General features: G+C 38.8%; 1 protein-coding gene across 1 annotated transcript in view; it reads left to right on the forward strand.

Annotated features, from left to right (window-relative positions):
* The window catches only part of MYO10 (myosin X), a 311,116-nt gene that overhangs the window by 210,617 nt on the left and 74,923 nt on the right, over nt 1–25,576 (forward strand). The window contains exon 20 of the mRNA XM_077492017.1: nt 25,273–25,397. Coding sequence (XP_077348143.1) covers nt 25,273–25,397 — 125 coding nt within the window. The remainder of the gene's footprint in view (nt 1–25,272; nt 25,398–25,576) is intronic.

The raw sequence follows: 25,576 nt of genomic DNA on the forward strand, positions 1-25,576 counted from the left end.
GGCCACCAGGGACTCTCCCTCCTGATTGGCTGAGACACAGCAGCAGGCACCATTATATATATACCCTATATTTCCAAAAATATTGGGACACCTGCCTTTACACGCACATGAACTTTAATGGCATCCCATTAATATATAAATGAAAGCCATAGTTGTAGCAAGTTGCTTCATAATTTTAGCACCTATAACCAAGACAAATCACAGACTCAAATTTGACTTTGGAGGAGTATAAGATACCTTAAAGTGATACTAAACACACACTGTTTTAATTTATTTTAATAAAAAACACTTTAAAGTACCTTTTTTCCGATATATAGCTTTTACATGACCCAGATCTTTCCCAGCTTTTCTGCAGGGAAACATAAGCAGAAGAAGCTTCTAGTCCTCTGCTGCTGGTCACATGTTCAAAATGAAAAAAGACCCTTTGGGGAAAAAAAGAGGGAAAATAAACAAATAAGATCAATAAACTATTTTAAATTGGCATACAAATATATGTTTGAAATCAAAACTTTATTATTTTGTGGAAATAACATGATGTAGGCAGATTTCTGACAGTCACTGGCTGTGCTTAGCTGGTTAGCGGGAGGGAGCGGGCTGTCGTTTATCACTGGGTATACGCCCACATACTGTAATTGACTCTATAGTCACATGGACTAAGCAAATGTGATAGGGAGGAAATGCTCACCATAGAAACTCACTGAAAACTGAGCATGTGTAGAGTTGCCACCACAGCTGCAAGATCCCTAGCTGAATTGGGGACCTGAATAGAAGGTGGAGATAGAGAACAGCAGGATCAACCAGATGTTTTGCAGAATACAGAAAACAAATCTCATAGTGACTGATTGAGTATGAACAACATGGAATACGCCATTTATTTGTAGTTTTTTGGGATGTGGTTTTAGTGACACTTTAATTCCTAGCTGGAACCACACATTTTGGTTATCATTATGTTAATGCATTTCAATTTATTTTCCCCTGCTTTCATTATGGGCATGTTAGGGGGGTGAGGGGGATTTAGGCTTCTTTGCCTTGGGTGCTACAGGACATTGTCCCAGCACTAGGACTCATTATAGTTGTATACAAACATTGGGGGTTATTTACGAAAGGCAATTACACTTTGCACTACAAGTGGACTGCAAGTGCATTTGAAAGTGACCGAACTTCCAAGTGCAAAGTAGATGTGCTTTTCGTAAATAACCCCCATTGTGAATATGTATATTTTATTGATATACTAGACCATGTTCTTTCAATACAGGGACAGTTCAGTATGCTAATAAAATGCAAATGCTTCTTAATATTCCTCTGTTCGGCATTTACTTGTGATTGTGGACAGCCATCTTTTTGTAATTTGTATTGAAGTTACTTAATTAAGTGACCAGGTTTCCCTGGAAATTAATTGCAATGTCTGAAAAAAACAAATAAACATAGTTGGGACCCCATTAATATGTATAGAGAGGCAGTGAGAAACCTGCAGCAGGTTGTCTAATTTTCCTTGAATTGGCTGTTCATAGAATAGTATTCTTTGTAAAGTCTCAAGTGCTGTCCTGGCAGCACAAAGTTCTTTAAGTACACACACAGTCATAGTGGTACTGCTGGATTATTTGTTGTTACTTGTTCACTGTGTGCGCTGATAGACAGGTACTGCAAGGCAAGCCTCCAAGTTTGACTTCCTTTGAGTACAAGAAGGGATGAATTAGCCAAGCTCAGCCAAAGATATCACATGGGAGACTTGAAATACCAGCCTGCAGAAGAAAGCCTTGTTTTGTGTGCGTGCACGGTGTCTTCGCCCAGTGCTGTGCAGTGATTGCTAGCATTCAGACTTTCTATGAGGAAGCAAACCGAGCAAGAAGAGTAGAAGAAAGGAAAGCTAGATCGGCTGGCCTCATTAGACAGATCATAAGAACAGGGAATGATTGGAAGTAACTGCATTGACCTGCAGCAGTACAGCTAAAAGGCAAGCAGGGCAGGGATCCTTTACTAAGGTATGGATTTCACATGAACTAGGAGGATTTTCCTGGTCCGTACTCTTCTCTACTTCTATGCTGACTCAGTGTATCATACTACGAGCCACTGTTTTGTGTCTTTAAACGCTTCTAGGAATTATAGCAGTAGTTTGTATTGTACACTGCATTTAAAACTACGTTGTGTGTTTAGATTAGGATCTTTTGTAGCAAGGGTGTTTTCCTATATTATTTAATATTAGTGCATTAAGGACTTATTCACATCATATGTCTCAAATGCATAGACAAGGCAATTTGCTTTAAGTTATTAGTTCAGTTCACCCTACTGTGCTGCGGTGGTGTGCACTGAAAAAAGTAGGACATGCTGCACTCTTTTTTGCACAGCGTGTTGCATCGCATTACGTCGCACCGCAGCACTCTGCAGTGCAGAAAGATAAACACTATGCCATTTTGTGAAATTTTAATAAAGGTGCAAACAAAAACAAAAAGTATAAACAATGCAATGCTCAGCCAGCAAACACCAGCACAGGCATGGTAATGCTTGCTGTTGGTATGATTGGACCATTTAATATGCTCATGCTGGCTGTACAGTGGCTTATTTGGTATTCAGTGCTTGGTGATACATTTGTTCATTAATATTTGAAAACTATTTCTGCTTACCATATATATAGCTAGCAATGCAATATTTACAACTTTTTTCATGTAGCTTTTTGGCTTTTAGATATTTTTTTTACATTTTCTGTCAGATATCTTCAGACTCAAACACTACACTATGGGATCCTTTACTCCACATGTGTTGTGGCTGTGCCAGCAGCCATTTGCAGCGTAGCCCTAACACATAGACAAGGCAGAATGCCCTGTTTCTTAGAGTGTCAATTCATACCACAGTGTTGCTGTGCTGTGTGCCGATAAAATACTGCATGCATAAATGCAGTACTTTTTTCAGCACAGCAGTTTGCGATGAAAACCACCACATCGCAACACCGCTTTGGTGAATAGAACTAGTGCATAGTGTATAATGGTGGTATCTCACAGCATACACTAGCATCTTTGCGTTCAGTGTGGCTCACTAATGTAAATGAGCCCTATATACAAATAATTTTTGAGTATCATAAATTTTCCAGCATGTTGTAACCCTTTGACAGATGTTACGTATTTGTTACTTAGCAGTGCTTTCATTTTTGCTCCTACCTTTTGTCAGACTTTTGAAAAATGCAAGCAACACATAGTATTGTTGTAGGTATACGGTGCTCAGTTTGCATTTATTCCTACCTTTACATATTTTTATTCCGATATTTAATACAGATTTAGAATTTTGTTTATAGCAAAATAACTTTTTACTGTCTATTATACTTACTGGATTACTATAACTTAAAACTTAATTTCACATATTTGACAATGGCCATATGGTCAACTTTAGTGCTTGGGATGTGCTATAGTGCACTTAGAAAGCTGTAATGATCTCATACCATCCCAGTCATCTGTGGCAGAAGTTGGTAACATGACACTTGGGTCCAAGTCTGCATCAGCAATCCCAGGCTAGGAATAGATCTTCTCTTAAATCCTACGTCTTTCATCATACAGGCGCCACATGCAAATAAAATTAACATTTCATTGGGTCATGTGTAACTCTGAGCAAGCTTACCTTTTCAAACATCTGTTTATTATTAGTTTGTATGAAATACTTCTAGTAGTAAAAAAAACTTGTAGGTTACATGCAGGGCATCAATATTTGGAAAAAAAAAATGTAAGGGTTGAAATTAATGACATAAACATGTGCTAAACATGTGCATAAGCAGTATTAAACCAAAAGTCAATCATTTATTGTAATTCGTAAATGTGATTGCTGTATTAGATCTCTTTTTTAGGCTTTCTTTCCTTTATTTTAACATAGTGATCTGGCTAGTAAGTCAGTTTTTCTTCAACAAAACCAGCTTTTCTGCCGATGTAGTAGTTAGAGGGAATCGATTTACCACTGATAGTGGTGCTTACAATGATCAGCTTTTATCTAGTTAGGTAAAACCCATATCACAAAAGGTTTGTTTAATGTTTGCTGTAACTGCTTATAAAGTGTTAGCTGGCTTTTGGCTTCAATTTATTTGTGTATTTAAATCTTCTAGTCCATCTAACACTCCCCTCTCCCCAAACTGACAATGCTGCGGTCCAAAGGTGCCCCCTGTGCTCCTTCATCCAGAGTGGAGGCACTTTAATACATGAAGTGTGCCGGTGTCAGCTAACTAGCCGCTCGATTGCTATTACCCCCTCCAACCACCTTCTGCAGCTTGCTCAAGCTCCCCCATCCCACCAGGAGTCCTGAGCTACCAGTAAGTGTGTCCGCCGGCCAGACAGCCAAACAAAGCTGGGATCGGGTTTAATCGGCTGTTCAGTATAGTAACCCAGAAGTGATGACATCACTTCTGGTTTATCCGGATGTCAACAGCGCCATTTTTTAAAAAGTTAAAGCATTCAAAAACACAGATCTTGGTGTTATGAATGCTTTTAAGTTCAAAGGAGGGATTTGGGGTCTTATAGAGCCCACATCCCTTCATAAAGAGTACCTGTCACATGCCTATTGCTGCCACAAGGATGTTTACATTCCTTATAACTGAAATAAAAGTAATACAATTTTTTTTAAAAGCAACAGTGTAAAATAAAAAAAAAATAATAAAATAAATTAATAATAATAAAAAATGTAAGCACCTCTGCCCAACCCAACAAACCAAGATTGCTAACAATGTATTTAGCCTGAAAAAGAAACCTACTGTAGCCACCACATCTAGGAGCCTGCAATATAAAGTGAGGGAAAAAAGTATTTGATCTCCTGCTGATTTTGTACTTTTGCCCACTGAAAAAGAAATAACCAGTCTATTATTTTAATGGTAGGTTTATTTTAACAGATACAGAATAACAAAAATATCCATGAAATGTATTTCAAAAAATGTATAAATTGATTTGCATTTTAATGAGTGAAATAAGTATTTGGTCCCCTATCAGTCAGCAAGATTTCTGGCTCCAGGGTTGTCTTCTATATAGGTAACGAGCTGAGATGGCTTGCATATTTTAACCAGCAAAACATTATACACTGCAAACATGTATCCTAGATGAGGAACTAGGGTCAATGTGTTTTGTTGAAATTACCGCTTCTTTAGGACCTCTTAAATGTACATGATCACACAAGTGGATTCTTTTTCAGAGATTTCAATTCATATACTTTTCATGCATCTTGTAACTTGACCACACAGTATACAGAGATGTATTGGTGGAATATTCAGTGAGGTACTGGTCTCGCTGGCCCTTGGAAGAAAGATCATCCCCAGAGTAGAGCTCTTTATGCAGGAAGACCCCAGAGTTTCCAGATGGTGTGGTAGTATGAGGAGCAAGCTTGCTCTGGGGTCTTCCTGTATAAAAAGCTCTTCTCTGGAGATGATCTTTCTCCCATGGGATATCTGCGATCCCTCCCACGCACTTGCCTCTGTAGAAGTTAGCAAACACACCAATTTTCTTGGTTACTTCTTTAAAGGCAAATCATAGGATGGCCATAAACTGTCACTGGGCCTGGTGGATGGCATGCATTATTGGTCCTCAATGTATGGCCCACTGGTTGACATGAAATGGTCCCAACTCAAGGCTTTCTCATTGCAAGCCCAAAAGAAGCCACTAGATGAAAAGTGGCATCTTGTGCCAGAAACTGGAAGGCTCTGTATCCAGAAATCTATCTAAGACATTGTCAAATAGAGTGGATTTCCTCCCCAATTCCAATCCCACTGACACCAAAAATAGGGTGTGTGTTCCGTCTCCTAGATAGTGGCTGTCCAGCATTGCACATACACATGTGATTCGCATCTAATCCAGGCTTTTTTGAATAGAGTAGAGATTGGTGAAATCTTTTTTGTTGTCAATGTTGGGAGATCTTCCATCACTAAGTGTCACAAAAATACATCAAGTAGGGGGAAATCATTCCAAAGTGAGGGGAAATATCATACATAATTAACCAGAATAGGTGATCCCAATGGAAGATTTCACATTATATTCTGATCTGGTACTAACCATACCATTTTTGATTTCCCATTACTTTCTTTATAATAGTCACTAGTAGACATGTGCATTCGTTTTCGTCCAAATGCATTTTCGTCCGAATTTCAGCTATTTTCGTTTTCGTTTTGACAAACGATAACGAAAGCACAAAATCCGAAAAACGAAAGATCCGACATAAATAAATGCTTTATTTTCGTTTTCATTGTTACAACAGTTCAATATAGAATAGGAGATTCGACATGACTCTGACAACAATCTGTGTCTATAGAACCTGTGGTCGAATGTGCTTAACCTTACCTCTATTAGTCCAAGATTATATAGAGAAAATATTCGACAGAGAAAAAAGATTTGACAGAGAGAAAAGATTCTGCAAGTTACTGTCCTAAAAAGTGTTTAGGGACCCGGGTCCTGCCCCAGGGGACATGTATCAATGCAAAAAAAAGTTTTAAAAACGGCCGTTTTTTCGGGAGCAGTGATTTTAATAATGATTAAAGTGAAACAATAAAAGTGTAATATTCCTTTAAATTTCGTAGGGGGGGTTGTCTATAGTATGCCTGTGAAGGGGCGCATGTTTCCCGTGCTTAGAATTGTCCCTGCACAAAGTGTCATTTATGCAGGAAAAAAAGTCCTTTAAAATCACTCGCAGCTATTATGAATTGTCGGCTCCGTAATACAGAGAACACTCATTGAAAGTCATTGATAAAAAAATAAAAAATAAATAAATAAAAAAGCGTGGGGGTCCCCCAAATTCAATTACCAGGCCCTTCAGGTCTGGTATGGATATTAAGGGGAACCCTGCCTCAAATTTAAGAAAAAATTTGACGTGGGGTTCCCCCTAAATATCCATAACCAGACCCTTCAGGTCTGGTATGGATATTAAGGGGAACCCTGCATCAAATTAAAAAAAAAATTGACGTGGGGTTCCCCCTAAAAATCCATACCAGACCCTTTATCCGAGCACGCAACCTGGCAGGCCGCAGGAAAAGAGGGGGGACGAGAGAGCGGCCCCCCCTCCCTCCTGAACCGTACCAGGCCACATGCCCTCAACATTGGGAGGATGCTTTGGGGGTCTGTGACCCCTCAAAGCACCTTGTCCCCATGTTGATGAGGACAAGGGCCTCATCCCCACAACCCTGGCCGGTGGTTGTGGAGGTCTGCGGGCGGGGGGCTTATCAGAATCTGGAAGCCCCCTTTAACAAGGGGACCCCCAGATCCCGGCCCCCCCTGTTTGAAATGGTAAGGGGGTACAAAAGTACCCCTACCATTTCACAAAGAAAGTGTAAAAAATGGTTAAATAAAACAAACACACTTTTGAAAAATTCCTTTATTAAAAATAAAAAAATAAAAAAAAGATTCCAGCGGCGGTAATCCACTCTTGCTATCCAGCGACGGACGGTCATCTCTCCAGCGATGTCTCATGTCATCCAGCGCAGCGAATCCTCCATCCTTCTTCTGTCTCCTCCACGGAGACGCTGCAGGCATTCCGGCGGCTGACGTTTCTTATATACGGAGGGCGGGGCCACCCGTCACCTGACCCCGCCCCCCTCTGACGCAAGGGGAAACCCGGGGTTCCCTGTGACGTAGGGGTGACCCGCACCCCTCTGATGTAACACAGGCAGGTTTCCGTTACATCAGAGGGGGGCGGGGTCACCCATACATCACGGGGAACCCCGGGTTTCCCCTTGCGTCAGAGGGGGGCGGGGTCAGGTGAAACCAGACAGGGGTTTCTTATTTTTGCCTATTCTATCCAAAGCTAAAGAAAATGTATTATTCTTTATACATGCAGATCAAGGGACTGCTTTCTAATTTTTGTTAGTACCTTTATTCTAAACAAGTCTTCATTTGACTTATTTGTAAATATGTATTTAAATAATGAAATTGAAAAAACATGGCATTATCGTATGTATCCTGTGTCTGAGAATAGAGAGTGTTTAAGTATTATGTTAGTAATCACTTTGCACATTGGCCTGGTTCTTTCTTTTTATCAAAAGCAAGGAACAAAATTGTAGTTCTGTATTTGTATGCTTCATCTATTGTATGCTATGGTCTATTGTGCCATTGAAGGCTGCCCTAGATTTTACAGAAAGATTAGAATACCAGAGACAAAGATCGTACAGTGTGCTTTTTTAGCTAAATGAGATGGCAAGGATTACAATAACAAGAAAATGCACTCTTAGAGCAAAGATCTCAAAAATCAGGTCCCCATGATATTGTATGCCTAGGAAACTTGTTTATTGTACATTGTTAGATTACTAGGAATGAAAACGAGACCGGTCTGCCTTCTAACAGAGGATACACTACAATGTAGTGGGCCTTAAGGTTTCAGTTTACTATAGCATATCTCTACTCGACTTTAGTACATATTTTGACTTGTATTTCACATTTTTGGCATACATTTTGTTTAACAGATTTCACCATGCATTTGTATTTAAAACGCAAAAAATACTGACATCCAAACAAACTTTAAAGAAGCACCATATAATGACGTGTTGATGTTTCTGTAGATTAACAATAGAAAAGATAATTACCGTAGTACTTTGTTCTTGATCCATACTTAATCTGGCTTTGAACATTATAAGACAATTGGATTGACCTCTGGACAAACAGTTCCCCAAATGGCATGTACCCAAATATATATGTTTATATTCCTTGTCCTTAGGGACCAGTAGTACTGGTACTGCTGGGAATATTTAGCTTGGCCAATTGGCCCTGTTTTTGGAAACCTTTTGTCACCTGCATAAGAGCCCTTTCACACTGAGCCGCCCCGGGTGTCAGTGTTAAAACTAGCGGCGATGTACCGTCGTTTTAATGGCACTATTCAGCTGCTAGCGGGGTGCTTTTAACCCCCACTAGCAGCTGAAAAAGGTTTAAAAGTGCTGCTATAGCGGGGCTTTGCCAGCGGTTCAGCAGCGCTGCCCATTGATTTCAATGAGCAGGGGAGCTTTAGGAGCAGTGAGTTCACCGCTCCTAATGCGCTCCAAAGAAGCTGCTGGCAGGACTTTTTCTGATGCCCTGCCAGCGCACCGCTCCAGTGTGAAAGCCCTCGGTCTAAAGGAGATTCTTAAAGTTAATTATTTGTTTATGCATTTAATAGAAAATAATTTCTTTGTTACAAAGAACTGGCTTGAATATCAGCACTCTGGAGAAGAAGGGCTGTCTGTGAGCATGTTTACAAGAGTAGGGAGCATCTCCAGGACTACATCTGTGTGCTGCTACTCTTTCATTGTCCAGTCAGGCTGGGGCGGTATTAGGCTATAATACCTAATGCTTGGTACATTTGTTCAGTTTTTTTCATTCAACACAGTGGACTAAACAAAAACAAACTGAGAAGCACTCTGTACTAACTATGCAGATTATAGATCATGGGGCTGATTCACTAAAGGCTTGGAGAATGTTCACACAAATCCCTGTTTTCATATCATTGGATAACTAAAGTGAATATTCATCCAATTTATTACGTAAAGATTCTCAAATTCTTAGAGACTCAATTTTCTGTGCATTGAGTTGACATACACATGTTAATGCGCTTCGAGAGGTATTGAGCATTGCTTTAAAATGGTCATTTTGAATGGTTAGCCAACACACAGGAACTTAGGAACAGACCATTAAATGGATATGCAACATTTGATACATATGATAATGTGTTACTCTGCATTATGGTGCATTGCAATACATGTGTGTTGAAGCTGTGGTGCCTTAGTGCTTTCGGGTGCCAGTCATTTTGAATGCAACGTGTTTAACCGCAACTCACTGAATCTCAAAGGTATCAATAGGACCTTAGTAAATCAGACCCCTGTCTTTTGCTACAACATAAGTGCATTCTTTACTAGGATACAAGGCAAAACACCAGAATAGGTTGAAACATTGTATTTTCATAATAATAGTAATACTATTGTTAGATTTTCTCATTGCAGCTTGCGTTGTCACTACAATTCTGTTAGGATCATTTATAACAACTGATTTCCCCAATGTTATACATTTATTAGGGTAAATCATTCATTTGTCAGCCTGCTCAAAGCTTTCACTTGTTTAACATCTAAGGCATTATATGGATGCTTTAGTATCACAGCAACCTGAGTTGCTTGTGTTCAGGGAACTATTTTATTGTGTTCCCACTTTCTATATATCAAGTAGTGTCTCCTGTGAGTAGGTTTTGTCTTTCAGACTTAAACAAACATTCTTGTAATAAAGATTCCATAGACCCAAAAATCTCTCCTAATCCTTTAGATAGACATAATTGTTAGCGTGTGTATGCGTGTGCGTGATTGTGTGCAATTTGACACAGAGCATTCAAATGGCAGATTATATTCAAAAACAGTATCCCATTTCAGACAATGCAATTTATTTTCTGCCATGCTAAAATAACCATGGAGTAGCAGATGCCAGATAATGGGCTTCCAACTGTCTGTTTATCATGGTAATCTATCAGGCAGCAAAGAAGGCGACTGATTTTTTTTTTTTAGAGAAGAGATAGCCATTCGCATTGAAGGTGGAAAGATGACAGAGCAGCCATACAGTGCCAGAATTAATCACCCAGAGACTTTAATTGGCTTGACATTAGACCATATTATTAACACATTATGGAAATAAGAGCGTCGGTGTTGGGATCGCTTTCAACATTCGAGTCAGATCTGCAGGGTCATGATCTAGTCCCACCCCTGTCATTCAAACAGAGTCAAGAGTGATGGGGAGTTATTATTTAAAATATCTCCGATGGGCATATGGAATGATTACGCCTACAGAAATTATACTTAGAAGCTAAAAGACCAATTTAAATGCTTTGGTATTATTATTTCAGTAGTTTAGCATTTATTTTATAATTATAGTGCATTCTATTCAATTATAGTGAAATTAATCGATTACTATTTTCATAATTGATTAATCGGCCAGTAACATAATGGGGTTAAAAAAAAACTAAAATGAGCCCTTTTATAGTACAAAAATAGCAAATAATCGCTACTGTAAATACCACTTTCACAGTTCTACAGTTTAAAAAAAAATTAACCCCTTGCAGTAGTGATTATCTGCTTTTTGTTGTAGTTTTTTGTTTGATTAACCCCGTTATGTTACTAAACGTATTAGACCTGGTTCACATCTATGTGTGTTTTGGTGCTTTTTGCGGAAACACACTACAGTTTATTGACATGGTTTCCTATGAGACACGTTCACATCTATGCTTTTTTCAGCTGCTCTGTATTTGGAAACGGTCAGGGACTTTTTAACACAAAACAATGCTTTTTTTTGGTTCAATGTACTTCGATGGAGAACCTGCAGAAAAGCATGTAATGGGTTTTGCAGCAATTTGTGTTTTTTAATCTGCATAACAACAAATTGGCCAAAATAAATGAAAAAACTCAATTCACAGCAAAATCATAAGCGCAAAAATCAAAACGCACAGCAAAAAGCACTGCAGAAACAGATCAAAAGCAAACTGTATACCGAGCCTTATGCTGGCCACATGGATCAATTTTCAGACGAAGAATCTTTGTACAAAGAAAAAGTTGTTTTGAAATTTAAAATGAATACAATTTCTGAACGAAAACCACATACACTGTCTGAAAATTCTGTTCACCAAGCAGTTTTCTATTTCTAAATTTTCCCGTCACTGTGGTTGAAAATGAACATCGATTTGACCCCACTAATGATTAGAAAATCGAACAAACGTTCTTAAAATTAATTTTTTTTTGAGGGAAGATCTCCTCTGATAGTATATACAGTATATCTCTTCTGTCTGTTGTTCTCAGAAAGGATTAGAGATTTTGCTCTCTAACCATATAGTTGGTTATTTATATTTACCACTGCATAGAGATATTTATGAATAAATAGCTTTTTTTTAATGCTACATATTAACTAAATTATACACCACACTTTTGTTTAAGGTTATTAACCAAATAATCGATTAATCGAAGCAATAATCGGCCAACTAATCGATTATGAAAATAATCGTTCGTTTCAGCCTTAGTTTCTTGTACTTTGCAACATTCCTATATGAAATAGGTTAGTAGTTGCAAAGTTTAACCCTTAATGCCAAAGCATGAATAAAATGTGCACAAATAAAAAAATTGGACGAGAAAGAGAGCCGATAAAAAACTGGACAAGATAGAGAACTTGACATCACTGCCCCACCTCTTCATCTCATCCAATTAAAGAATGCCTTGCATTCATTGAGAAAATGGTAAGACATTCTGTGCACCAATTTTGAGCAAGTGACCTCCTGTGGATACTATGCTCCTTGGCATGGGACCCGGAAGACCACAATAATAACTGCAGTAGCAGCAACTTCTACTGTGATCTTATGCTTCCACAGCTTTAAAATAAAAAACCTTTCCTGCAAGAAGTATGGATTTTTTCAATCCATCTTATTTTGCAATTGCTAGCCCACTGACTATCATTATTATCCTCTGGCTTCAATAGTTGAATCATTAACCCAAGAATGCAGAAAAATACTTTGTCTTTTATCTTACTATCCTGATATGCATACTGGTACCAGATTAGGAAAGCATTAAAGTCAGATTTTCAGAATAGCATCCAGACAACTAGCATTTTCAGAAGGAGGTAAGCCATGGCAGCCTGTTATTACTCTTAGAGGTGAAATTTAACTTATGGTACATACACACGGGGATTCCTGTGTATGAATTGCTGTTTCTATGATACCCTTTAGAATTTCTACATGCCTCCACTTGCCAAATGATGGTATGGGCAACAAATGTATGTACCTGTTATAAACATGTATGTGAATTTGGGGCACACACCATGTGTGGAGACCGAAAGGACATTACACCTCAGTGCAGTTGACCTTCCTCCTGCCTCTGCAGCTGTCACACAGACAGTTCAGCCGCAACGGATTTTTAAAGTTGGGTGGGCAGAGCCTGAAGGGATTCAGACACTAGTTCCCAGTCAGGTCCGCTGCCTTTGTGACTGACAGCAGGCTGAGGGTAAGTTCATACCCAATAGATAAGAAAAAAGCAAAATAAATGTTGTGCTGTGTCTTAAAAGTGAATCATGCATAGAAGTGTCACGACTCTAGCTATTAAACTCAATAGCCAATAGATTACCTGAAACTGAAAATAGAATCTGCTCTCTGCCTGTTTTGAAACACAAGAAGAGAGTGGACCTGATTGGGAACTAGTGTCTCAGCTTCCCCATCAGGCTTCCCCCACTATCAGCATCACTGGTTGCTCGGAGACTGTTAGCTCTAAAGGCAATTACATCCTTAACAATTAGTGACGGGTGGGGAGGGAAGGAGATAGCGGCTAAAAATATGTCACCCACTGCACAGCTTACAGAGACAGGCACTCTACCTCTGTGTGCCAAGTTACGGTTAGCCTTTATTACCTTCAGTTTCATTACCTGCAAACTGGAGGTAATTATATTTTTATTTGATGCAGTACTAGCAGCACTTTGAAAAAGAAGAACATACTGAATCTCTCAGTAAGGGGCAGCAGGGATTCTTGAATCTGGGATATACCACCAGAAAGGTGTCGTTAGGATTTTATTGACTGCCCACTGACAGTGTCATCGGTCAAGTGAAAGATTGTATACCTTGTAGATCCAGGTATAAACATTGTTTGTATTGCAGTTTATAATACAGTAAATTTTATTATTAAGAGAACTTCAGATAGCAATAAATATAGTAGGTAACCTGTTAAATATCTATTCAAGTACAGTTGCTAATCATGTAATTTTCTATGATTGTCTGACGATCATCCAAGTTAATCCCAGAAAAGCAGAAATGTGAATTAGATGCATATGAAGCAGGTGGAAACTAAAAAGCTGAGTGGGGTCAGTTATTCTTAGTAAATAATAAAGTACAGGATTAGACTGCAGTAAACAGGCTGTGATACTGACATAGCTGAACTTGTTGCAATGTGCCAGTTTTCACCGCCTGGCTGAGTGTTTTTTCTAGCCCTTTCTAGTTAGGAGGGCTCAGAAATAGTTAGTAACATCGGTATTTATTAGATGGCTGTAAAGAATAGAACATATGCAGTGCAGGTCCTGGTTTTAGTCTTTTGGACATCTGGTAAAACATTTATTGCAAAGTTGGTATTCCAAAGCAAGTGAAACATTAACTTTTTTTTTTTTACCAGCCTACTAGATTGAAGTATTGCTAGAGTTTAGATGATATTGGGGGTTATTTACTAAAGGAAAATTCACTTTGCACTGCAAGTGCACTTGGAAGTAAAGTCTCTGTAGGTCCGAGGGGGACATGCGAGGAAAATAAAAAACAGCACTTTAGCTTGCACATGATTGGATGATAAAATCGGCAGAGCTTCCACTCATTTCAGATCTACTCCTTAGATATAGAGCGACTGCACTTCTAAGTGCATTTGCAGTGCAAAGTGGATTTGCCTTTCGTAAATAACCCACCCCCATTTCCTCCCAATTAATCATTTCACTTTTCTCTAGGAAAAATAAGCACCTTGTTACCAGTGTTTTCACATGTGTGTCTTTCCAGCAAGTCACTTCAGTACTCATAAACTAACCGACTGACTATCATATGTGATAATGTAGGTTAGGTTGAAACATTGTTCAAAACAATAGTTTTTTAAGTCAATACTATACTAAAAGTTGCACGTTTTATTTGCACAAGGCCTTCGATGACCTTAGGTAACTTTAACAGACACGCTTCACAGGAAACTTTTCTTTGTACGCCAAACAAATGATTGGTATAATGAAGTTTCCCTTTATGCATATGAATTGTATGATTCATCTCCTTTTAATCTCTCAAGTGCTCCTTTGATGCTGGTAATTCAAACAGGATCTAATGTTACCACCCTTTTTAAATCTATGTGAAAGGGTGACCGACTGCACAGGTGCAACAACTAATTTTTCTGCATTATTTTCAAAGTGTGTAGGTAACAACATTCTTTAGATACTACCAATGAGGCAAAAATCGATATGCTTTTTGAAAGGTGTTTATTTACTCCATTTTATTTTCTTATTTTCAAAAAACATAACACTTATAACAAGAATATGCAAAAAAGAAACAAGCCTTAAAATGGCCAACAAACTAACAAAGCAGCTACATATCTCAGATGTCTCCCAATAATGAGTGATAGGACATATAAATAACAAAACTATTATGGTTGGACTACGCAGACCCTAATTTATTGCCCATTATTCCTATTTATAGTGTAAAGAGTCTAAATCAACCGCGCAATCACACATATAACACTCATACCCCTGCCACCTCTTCCCTCAACATTAAGCAGGAGAGCTAAAAGGCCAAGAGCATGGTATTAACAAACTAATAGTTTGATGGTATTAAATTATATCTACAGTGTTACAGTTGTTGAGATAGCGGAGTGTCTTTCCAAAAGGAGTCCTCTATATTAAACTAGGGCTGCCAGATTTGAAAGGACTTATTAGGGCGAGCCCTACCCTCATATATCAGCTTAAAAACAGATAAATCTTTATTCACCATACGATAAAAGTTCTGTACTGGGGGTGCAGTAGTATTTTTCCATCTCAACAGAATCAATTTCCTAGCGTAAAAAAATTAAAATAAAGATCCTGTTCCTTTTAAAGCATGTTATACAGCACGGTGCTTGTGCTGTGTCATTTGGCCCCCTGTAACACATGTAATAACTGGCTGATCCTGCCTGGCTATGCCCTCCCCTTTGTAAACTGACCACGGTGTATAATGGCTGCTGAGCCCTGACACCATGGTCAGTTTACGTGCCTCCGTCATCTGCAGCCCTGATATGTCTTCTCTGTGCTCTCACCCCTCTTTCTCCCTGCCTGTCAGCTCGTGAGTGTGCTTATTCCCACAACATCTTTATACCATCCCCTCTGTGTTCTAATCCTGTGTGCCTCTGTGTGAGTGATTTATAAAAAAATAAATAAACTTGCTATACCTCATTTCACAGCTCTTCTCGCCTCTCCCATGTGATGTCAGTGGGGTAGTCTCTGCCCCGCCCGCAGAATCTGTCAGAGAGGGGAAAGCCAGCTGATCATGTGATCACTGAGAAGAGCTGTGACATGAGGTTTTTTTTTTTCTTTTCAGGCTTTTTTCACTTTATTTTCACTCAGTAATCCTTTTAATAACACACTTCATTTTCCTTGGTGGCTATGTTCACTACTTAAAGGAGTTGTAAATGCAGAGGTTTTTTTTATCATAATGCATTCTATACATTAAGATAAGAAAACCTTCTGTGTGTAGCAGCTCCCCCTCAGCCCACCTAATACTTACCTGAGCCCCATCTCTCTCCAGCGATATTCACGAGTGTCTTAGCCATCCAGGACTCTCCTCCTGATTGGCTGAGACACAGCAGCAGCACCATTGGCTTCCACGGCTGTCAATCAAAGTCAGTTAGCCAATCAGAAGAGAGAGGGCCAAGTCAGGGCTCTGTGTCTGAATGAACACACTGAGCTGTGACACGGCTCAGGTGCCACCATAGCAAGCTGCTTGGGCAGTGAGGTCCAGAGGAGTGGCCAGGATTGTAGGAGTTATTTCATCTTTTCATTTTTCATGAAAGGGTAAACTTACCCTTTAGAATGTTCCCATGCTGAGTCAGAGTTAGAGCTTTCCAGTTAGTAGGAGGCATGAGTTTTGTTGGTTGCAGAGCTGAGACCACTGATTCCACAAAGGGAGAAAGGGTCCTTCTCTAAAGTGTACTGGCAGGGGACATACTTTTCTACTGAGCCTGCCATTGCTTTCTAGCCAATCGCATACAGGGAAAGTAACCTACTTGCTCATATTTCATGATTTAGATTCATGCTATGCTGTACTGCACCAATTCTCCCTATACTGCTTTCCCACTAATTTGGCAAATTGGGAACCCCTTTACTTGCCTGTTAGTTACATAGGAAATGCTTTGCCAACACACTTAATGTCAAGTTATTGGTCTCACACATACAGACTATGATGTAGCAAAGTGTCAGAACTAATTGTTTACTTCATCACTGCCACCAATTAAGTTAATAATTTTCTTGGAAGACTGAATTCAACAAAATAAAAAAGACTTAAATGTAGTGGCAGTGTTTCCTTGATAGCATTAATAGATCAGTGAATTATCTTTGCTTGAAATTTATTTTTAAGGCTTTTACTAGCTATGCTTTGAAAATGAAAGGAAAATGGAGCGTGTTCAGCAGCATAGCTATACTAACACTATACTGACATTGCTGTTTGTAGTATATAAAGTATATAAGCAGATATATAAGCAGATATAAGCAGATAGGAATGGGAACTGAGCTTGCAAAAAAATCATTGCAATGTATTTTAGGTGGAGGTTTAACCAAAGTTCATGCTCCTTTTAAATCATTAGTGATTATACGGGGCTCGGTCCACACCTTTGTAGTACCATTTTATGCATTTTAAGATTCCCTATTAGATTGTAAGCTCTCAGGAACAAGGTCCTTCTAATCCTCTTGTATTGAATTGCATTATAACTGTACTCACTCCCTTTATAATGAAAAGCACTGCTGTAAATCCTGTATAATAATAATATGCATCGATATGCATTATGCACATGCATCGATTTTTTTATAATTTAAATAATTTTGTGTGTTTTCGTGTGTAATGCATTTTTCAAGTTAGCCAATAAAAAAATTTTTTTTTTTGGGTTGAAATAGATGCAAAATGTGTCTTCATGCATTACCATTGATTTTTAGGGGCCACAGTTGCATGAAAGCAGACTAAAAAATGGCCTTGCTGCAGCACAGCACACAGATGTAAACAGGCTCTAGCTTTCCCTTGATGAAACATGAGTTTTAGCACAATCTGATGTACGTGCTAAAACCTGAATATGTGAATGGGGCCTAAAAGTGATTATAATGATCATAAACTGAAGCTGTTGCAAGAGTAAACACATATAAACACCATACTCTTCTCTACTAGATGTAAAGCATTCTTACAGATAGATTTTTCTTGTTCAGCCTGCAGGCCAAAAGAAAAAATTAACAGATTCCTCCACCAGACCCACCGCTCCACCCCTTGCCAGGACATTATAGCTGCTGCTGCTTTGTCTGATCCAAAAAAAAGTTTTCCAGTGTGTTCGTTCAACAGAAGGTGATTTAAGGATTTCCGTTATGAGGAACTTTTTTTTTTGAGGAAGGTTTTTTTTTACTGTAATGCCGCGTACACACGACTGGACTTTTCGAGGGACTAGGTCCGGCGGTCTTTCTGACGGAGTTTCAGCGGAGTTCCGACTGACTTTCCGAATGAACGGACTTGGCCACACACAATCACACCAAAGTCCGACGGATTCAAATGTGATGACGTACGACTGGACTAGAATAAGGAAGTTCATAGCCAGTAGCCAATAGCTGCCCTAGCGTCGGTTTTTCTCCGTCGGACTAGCATACACACAAAGGGTTTTCTCGGTCCGGCGGAGTTCCGGTGGAAAAATTTAAAACATGTTCTATTTCTAAAGTCCGCCACATTTTTGGCAAGCAAAGGTCCGATGGAGCCCACACAAGATCGAATTGTCCGATGGACTCGTTCCATCGGACCTTTGCTGTCAAAAAGTCCGGTCGTATGTACGCGGCATTAGAGCGGTTAGGATGTGCAACTCCCTTCCACAATCAGTGGTTTTAGTGGGTAAAGTCATTCATTTCAAAAAGTCTTTGATGAGCACCTTATTCAACACAATATACAGGAATATGGGAAGTGGTAGAGACATAAATAATACACACACGCACACAGGTGGAACAGGATGGACTGGTGTCATTATTCAACCTTACCAATTATGTCACCATATATATATTTATATATATGTAACAATCGACTTCTGTTGAACAGGGAGGGTCACACAAAACCAGACACATTTTGATGTGTGTATGCCCAACTTAAGATATACATGCATTATTTTAGTGTTTGGGTGGCATTTGTGTATTACAGAAATCAGTTCATTTCAGAAGACCGTGTAGATTATATTGATCTTTATGCTGAGTGAATGCTTTGGGCACATTTTCTCATAAAGATTCTGAACATGAAATGAGGAGATTGAAAAACAAGTTCCTTTATGACTTTGCTATGCTATGTAAAGAAATACCAGCTGTCTGTAAAAGATAACATAACTGTATGATTTGAGGAAAAGGTAAAACGAGCTTGAAAGTGGTGTGACAGGTTGTAATATCCTGTGAAGGCATAACAAATTCTCATTTTTGCTGTTGTGGTATTGCTGTTAAAACTTTCCTATTGGCTATGATTTACCCCTTTACACAGGCTTATATATCTGTGTGTGTGTTTATGTATATATATATATATATATATATATATATATATATATATATATATATATATATATATATATATATATATATATATATATATATATATATATATATATATATATACACACACACACAGTTACTTAAAAACAGAACAAAATAGAAAGGAGGGCTGTCCCGGTGTGTGGCCAGCAAACGTGGGGAAGGTTTTCTCACTCCTACTGGAATTATTTAAAAGAAAAAAATGTATTTATTAAGACCAGGTTGGTTTATGTATAACCACCCACTGTGATACAATCCTCCTTTCATTTTGGGGTACCCCTGGACTTTTGCACCTGGAGGAGTACAACCCTGGAAGACTATCCGGCAACGTTTTAAAATAATTTTTATTCCTGTATGGACTCTCCATGATACACTGTTCAATTTTTTCCTGTTTTTGACTCTTTTTTTTTTTTTATCCTCTGCTATGTTATATATGCATCATAACAAAATGGAAATGTATGAGTCTTTTGTCCAACTGGGAAGTAATTAGATCATATTAGACAGTGTAATCACTATGCTCTGAGGCAATTAATGTATGGTTTTTGTTTTTATAAATAAATATTGTTAAAATTATTTTAAAGAAATTTGTTTTATGCCTAAAAAGTCCATCACCGTCAAAAATAGTTGTTCTGTTTTTTAGTAATTTCAAATATCGGGACGTGGCATGTTTACTATGCAGTGTATCCACAGTACCACTCTGTGTTTGATACGCCATTAAACTAAAAATACACACACAGTATCTCACAAAAGTGAGTACACCCCTCACATTTTTGTAAATATTTTATTATATCTTTTCATGTGACAACACTGAAGAAATATGACACTTTGCTACAATGTAAATTAGTGAGTGTACAGTTTGTATATCAGTGTAAATTTGCTCTGCCATTGAAATAACTCAACACACAGCCAATAATGTCTAAATCGCTGGCAACATAAGTGAGTGCACCCCTAAGTGAAAATGTCCATATTGGGACCAAAGTGTCAATATTTTGTGTGGCCACAATTATTTTCCAGCACTGCCTTAACCCTCTTGGTCATGGAGTTCACCACAGCTTCACAGGTTGCCACTGGAGTCCTCTTCCACTCCTCCATGATGACATCATGGAGCTGGTGGAATGTTAGAGACCTTGCGCTCCTCCACCTTCCATTTGAGGATGCCCCACAGATGCTCAATAGGGTTTAGGTCTGGGGACATGTTTAGCCAGTCCATAACCTTTACCCTCAGCTTCTTTAGCAAGACAGTGGTCATCTTGGAGGTGTGTTTGGGGTCATTATCATGTTGGAATACTGCCCTGCGGCCCAGTCTTCGAAGGAAGGGGATCATGCTCTGCTTCAGTATGTCACAGTAAATGTTGGCATTCATGGTTCCTCAATGAACTATAGCTCCCCAGTGCCAGCAGCACTCATTCAGCCCCAGACCATGACACTCCCACCACCATGCTTAACTGTAGGCAGTACTCCTCTCTTGGTTGCCACCACACACGCTTGACAGCATCTGAACCGAATAAGTTTATCTTGGTCTCATCAGACCTCATGACATGGTTTCAGTAATCCATGTCTTTAGTCTGCTTGTCTTCAGCAAACTGTTTGCGAGCTTTCTTTAGAAGTGGTTTCCTTCTGGGACAACAGCCATGCAGACCAATTTGATGCTGTGTGCGGCTTATGGTCTGAGCACTGACAGGCTGATCCCCGACCCCTTTAACCTCTGCAGCAATGCTGGCAGCACTCATACGTCTTGGCCACCGTGCTGCAGCTCAGGGTCTTGGCAATCTTCTTATAACCTTAAGCCCCATACACACTATCAGATTTTTAGCTGATTTTTTTCCTTCAGATTTACCAAAACCTTATAATATGAGGTCAAACCTTAGGAGTTTCACCTTTCAAAAATCTGATAGTGTATATGGGGTTTAAGCCATCTTTATGTAGAGCAACAATTCTTTTTTTTTTTTCAGATTCTCAGAGAGTTCTTTGTCATGAGGTGCCATGTTGCACTTCCAGTGACCAGTATGAGAGAGTGAGAGCAATAACACCAAATTTAACACACCTGCTCCCCATTCACACCTGAGACCTTGTAACACTAACGAGTCACATGACACCAGGGAGGGAAAATGGCTAATTGGGCCCAATTTGGTCATTTTCACTTAGGGGTAGACTCACTTTTGTTGCCAGTGATTTAGATATTAATGGCTGTGTGTTGAGTTTTTTTGAGGGGACAGCAAATTTACACTGTTATACAAGCTGTACACTCACTAATTTACATTGTAGCAAAGTGTCATTTCTTCAGTGTTGTCACATGAAAAGATACAATAAAATATTTACAAAAATGTGAGGGGACTTTTGTGAAATACTATATATATACACTCACCACCCCCTTTTTTTGGTATGCCTTGCTAGTGCTGGGTTTTACCCCCTTTTACCTTCAGAACTGCCTTCATTTTTTTGTGGAAAAGATTCAACAAGGTGTTGGAAACATTCCTCTGGGATTTTGATCCATATTGACATGATTGCATGCAGTTGTCAGCTGCACGTCCATGCAAATCTCCCACATCCCCAACATGCTCTACTGGATTGCGATCTGGTGACTGTGGAGGCCATTGGAGTACAGTGAACTCCTTGTCATGTTCAAGAAACCAGTTTGAAATGATTTGAGCTTTGTGACATTATCCTGCTGGAAGTAGCTATCAGAAGATGGGTACTATGTAGTCATAAAGGGATAGACATGGTCAGCAACAATACTCATGGTGTTTAAATGATGTTTAAATGATGCTAAATTAGTACTAAGGGGCCCAAAGTGTGCCAAGAAAATATCCCCCACACCATTACACCACCAGCCCGAACCATGTTGTTTACGCCAAATTCTGACCCTACCATCTGAATGTCGCAGCTGAAATCAATATTTATTAGACCAGGCAGCCTTTTTACAATCTTCTTTTGTCCATTTTTGGTGAGCCTGTGCAAATTGTAACTTCAGTTTCCTGTTCCTAGCTGACAGGACTGGCACCCAGTGTGGTCTTATGCTGCTGCAGCCCATCTGCTTCAAGGTTCTGTGTGTTGTGTGTTCAGAGATGGTATTCGGCATACCTTGGTTTTAACAAGTGTTCTGTAAACCCTATGGTTGAGATGGTTGAGCATGCAAATCCCAGTAGATCAGCAGTTTTTGAAATAGTCAGACCAACCCCTTCAAAGTCACTTAACTCCCATATATATATATATATATATATATATATATATATATATATATATATATATCCACAATTGTGCTCATAAGTTTCTGACAGAATTTATGATTTCTTGGCAATTTTTCAGGGGAATTTATTACCAATCAACTGTGTTTACTCCTTTTAAATCATAATGACAGCAGAAACTACCCAAATGACCCCAGATCAAAAGTTTACATACCCCAGTTTTTATTACCATGTATTACCCTTTAACATCCATGACAGATTGACGTCTTTTGTGGTATTTGTGGATGAGGCTCTTTATCTTCTCAGATGGTAAAGCTGCCCATTCCTCTTGGCAAAAAGCCTCCAGTTCCTGTGAATCCTTGGGTTCTCTTGCATGAACTGCATGTTTGAAATCTCCCCAGAGTGGCTCAATGATTCAGGAGATTGAGATGGCCACTCCAGAACCTTCACTTTATTCGTTGGAGCCAATGACAGGTTGACCTGGCCTTGTGCTTTGGATCATTGTCATTTTGGAATGTCCAAGTATGTCCCATGTGCAGCTTCCTGGCTGATGAATGCAAATATTCCTCCAGTATTTTTTGATAACTTGCTGCATTCAACTTGCCATCAATTTTGACCAAATTTCCTGTGCCTTTGTAGCTCACACATCCCCAAAACAGCAGCGATCCACCTCTGTGTTTCACAGTACGAATGGTGTACCTTTCATTATAGGCCTTGTTGACTCTCCAAATGTAGTGTTTATGGTTGTGGCCAAAAAGCAAAATTTTGGTCTCATTACTCCAAATTACTTTGTGCCAGAAGGTTTGAGGCTTGTCTCTGTGCTGTTTGGCACATCGTAAGTGGAATACTTTGTGGCATTTGCATAGTAATGGCTTTCTTCTGGCAATTTGACCATGAAGCCCATCTTTCTTCAAGTCCCTCATTATTGTGCATCTTGAAACAGCCACACCACATGTTTTCAGAAAGTCCTGTATTTCACCTGAAGTTATTTTTGGGGTTTTCTTTGCAACCCGAAAATTTTCCTGTCAGTCTTGAAATTTTTGTTGTTCTACCTGACCGTGGTTTGGTTTCAACAGAACCCCTCATTTTCCACTTCTTGATTAGAATTTGAACACTGCTGATTGGCATTCTCAATTCCTTGGATATCTTTTTATATCCCTTTCCTGTTTCATGCAGTTCAGCTACTTTTCCCGCAGATCCTTTGACAATTCTTTTGCTTTCCCCATGACTCAAAATCCAGAAATGTCAGTACAGCACTGAATGAAAGATGCAAGGGTCTGTCAGGAGCCCAGAAACTCATTGACCTTTTATACACATACTAATTACAAGCAAATAGATCACAGGTGAGGATGGTTACCTTTAATAGCCATTCAACCCCCTTTGTGTTAACTTGTGTGCATGTTATCCGGCCAAAATCACCAGGGTGTGTAAACTTTTGATCAGTGTCATTTGGGTAGTTTATGTTGTGATTATGATTTAAAAAGAGTAAACACAGCTGCTTGATAATAAATGGCTTCAGCCAAACACTAACCATGAGTGAAAGAAAAGTTTTTGTGTTATCATTCATATTCTCTGAAAAATGGCCATATATATATGTATATATACACACACACATACACACACACACACACACATATATATATATATATATGTGTATGTGTGTGTGTGTGTGTATTAGTAGTTGTAAATTTCCAAAATTAATTATTATGTTTCTTATACCTAACACTGAACACAAGTACTGGTAAAATGCATATGGTGAATTTAAAAAGATACCAAGGTTGACAGCCCCAGATTTAGCATGTCCAGTAACTTCCATGGGTCAGAGAGGCCCCTGAAAGATCATCACATTCATACAATGCACTTCCTTAGAAAGGGAAGTGTTACTATGGTGACAGAACACAAGGAAGGACCAGCTGTGGTGTTCATTAGAGCCCGCTCTCTTCATTTCATTGCTTTGGGTCACTGTGCATCTTGTTCTTCAAATAAATGTAGTGTAGAAACAAAACCAATGGCAGACACTAAGAGCTGTTCACTGTTATGGCAAGAAATTAGCTTTTAACTGGGATTTTTATTGAGCTTTTACCCACTGTGTTTTTATTGAAACATACGGCAAGTTGCATTTCTATATCTAGTACTATGATCAAAATGGATTGAGAAGGGTGCTCTAGTGATCTTACAACTATCAGAGAGACAGTTTTCTTTGGATGAACTAGAATTGTTTTTACTTGAAAACTCAGTCTTTTATCTCTCCTTTTCATAATATATTGCACACAGCAGTATGTCATAAGCGGTATCATTTGCTACAAGAAGCTTTTCATTTTTTTGTGTTAGCATTCAGATGGCTATAGTAATTATGTCTAGCATTGTATTCAAGCTTGTCATCTTTTTCTAAGTTTTGCCCTTGCAGAAATAGGTGAGTGACGAAAGAGGGAACAATTTACAATGAAAACCAAGCAGGTTCACTGGTTTAGCATCTCTGATATAGAGAAAGTAAAGACAAAGAAAACACACATGGCTAAATTTGAAATAACGATGACAATATAATTACTGCATATTTTCCTTATATATTTCATATATGACCCATACACAACGTTCATTTGCAGTACTTTGTGTGTCTTGTCACAAGCTAAGTTCAAGAATTCTGTGTAGAAATAACATACTGATTGTCTTTAAAGTTTTTAGATTTTTAGCTGTTTGATGTTGTGCAGTGTTTAATCCAGTCTTGGCTAGTAGACAGAACAGTATCAGATTCTTGTCACAGTGTCAGTCGACACTAACTGTAACTGGTTTGTGTTTTTTATATGGCATGACGTTCCTTGAAGGGCCTTAAGAAAGAAAGAAATATGTGTGCAATAAAAATGTGCTTCTTTCTGCAGATGCCGGACCAGTTTGATCAGACACTGGTATTGAACCAGTTAAGGTATTCTGGCATGCTGGAGACAGTCAGGATCCGCAGAGCCGGCTTTCCCGTAAGAATATCTTTTCAAGAATTTTGTTTTAGGTGAGTATATCCATCCTAAATGACTGTTATTTCTTTGGGAAATTTTTATTAGGTTAACTATACTCATTATAAATAAAAATGAGTATACACACACTGTGTATATAAAGCCATGTTTGACAGTACCTCATGGCACCATCCAAATGTCACCTTATATTGTTTAGGTTGGATCAGTTACTATA

The sequence above is a fragment of the Lithobates pipiens genome, unplaced genomic scaffold (genome assembly GCF_037356315.1).
Source record: "Lithobates pipiens isolate NorthernLeopardFrog02 unplaced genomic scaffold, aLitPip1_a1.2 Scaffold_19, whole genome shotgun sequence".
NCBI classification, from domain to species: domain Eukaryota; kingdom Metazoa; phylum Chordata; class Amphibia; order Anura; family Ranidae; genus Lithobates; species Lithobates pipiens.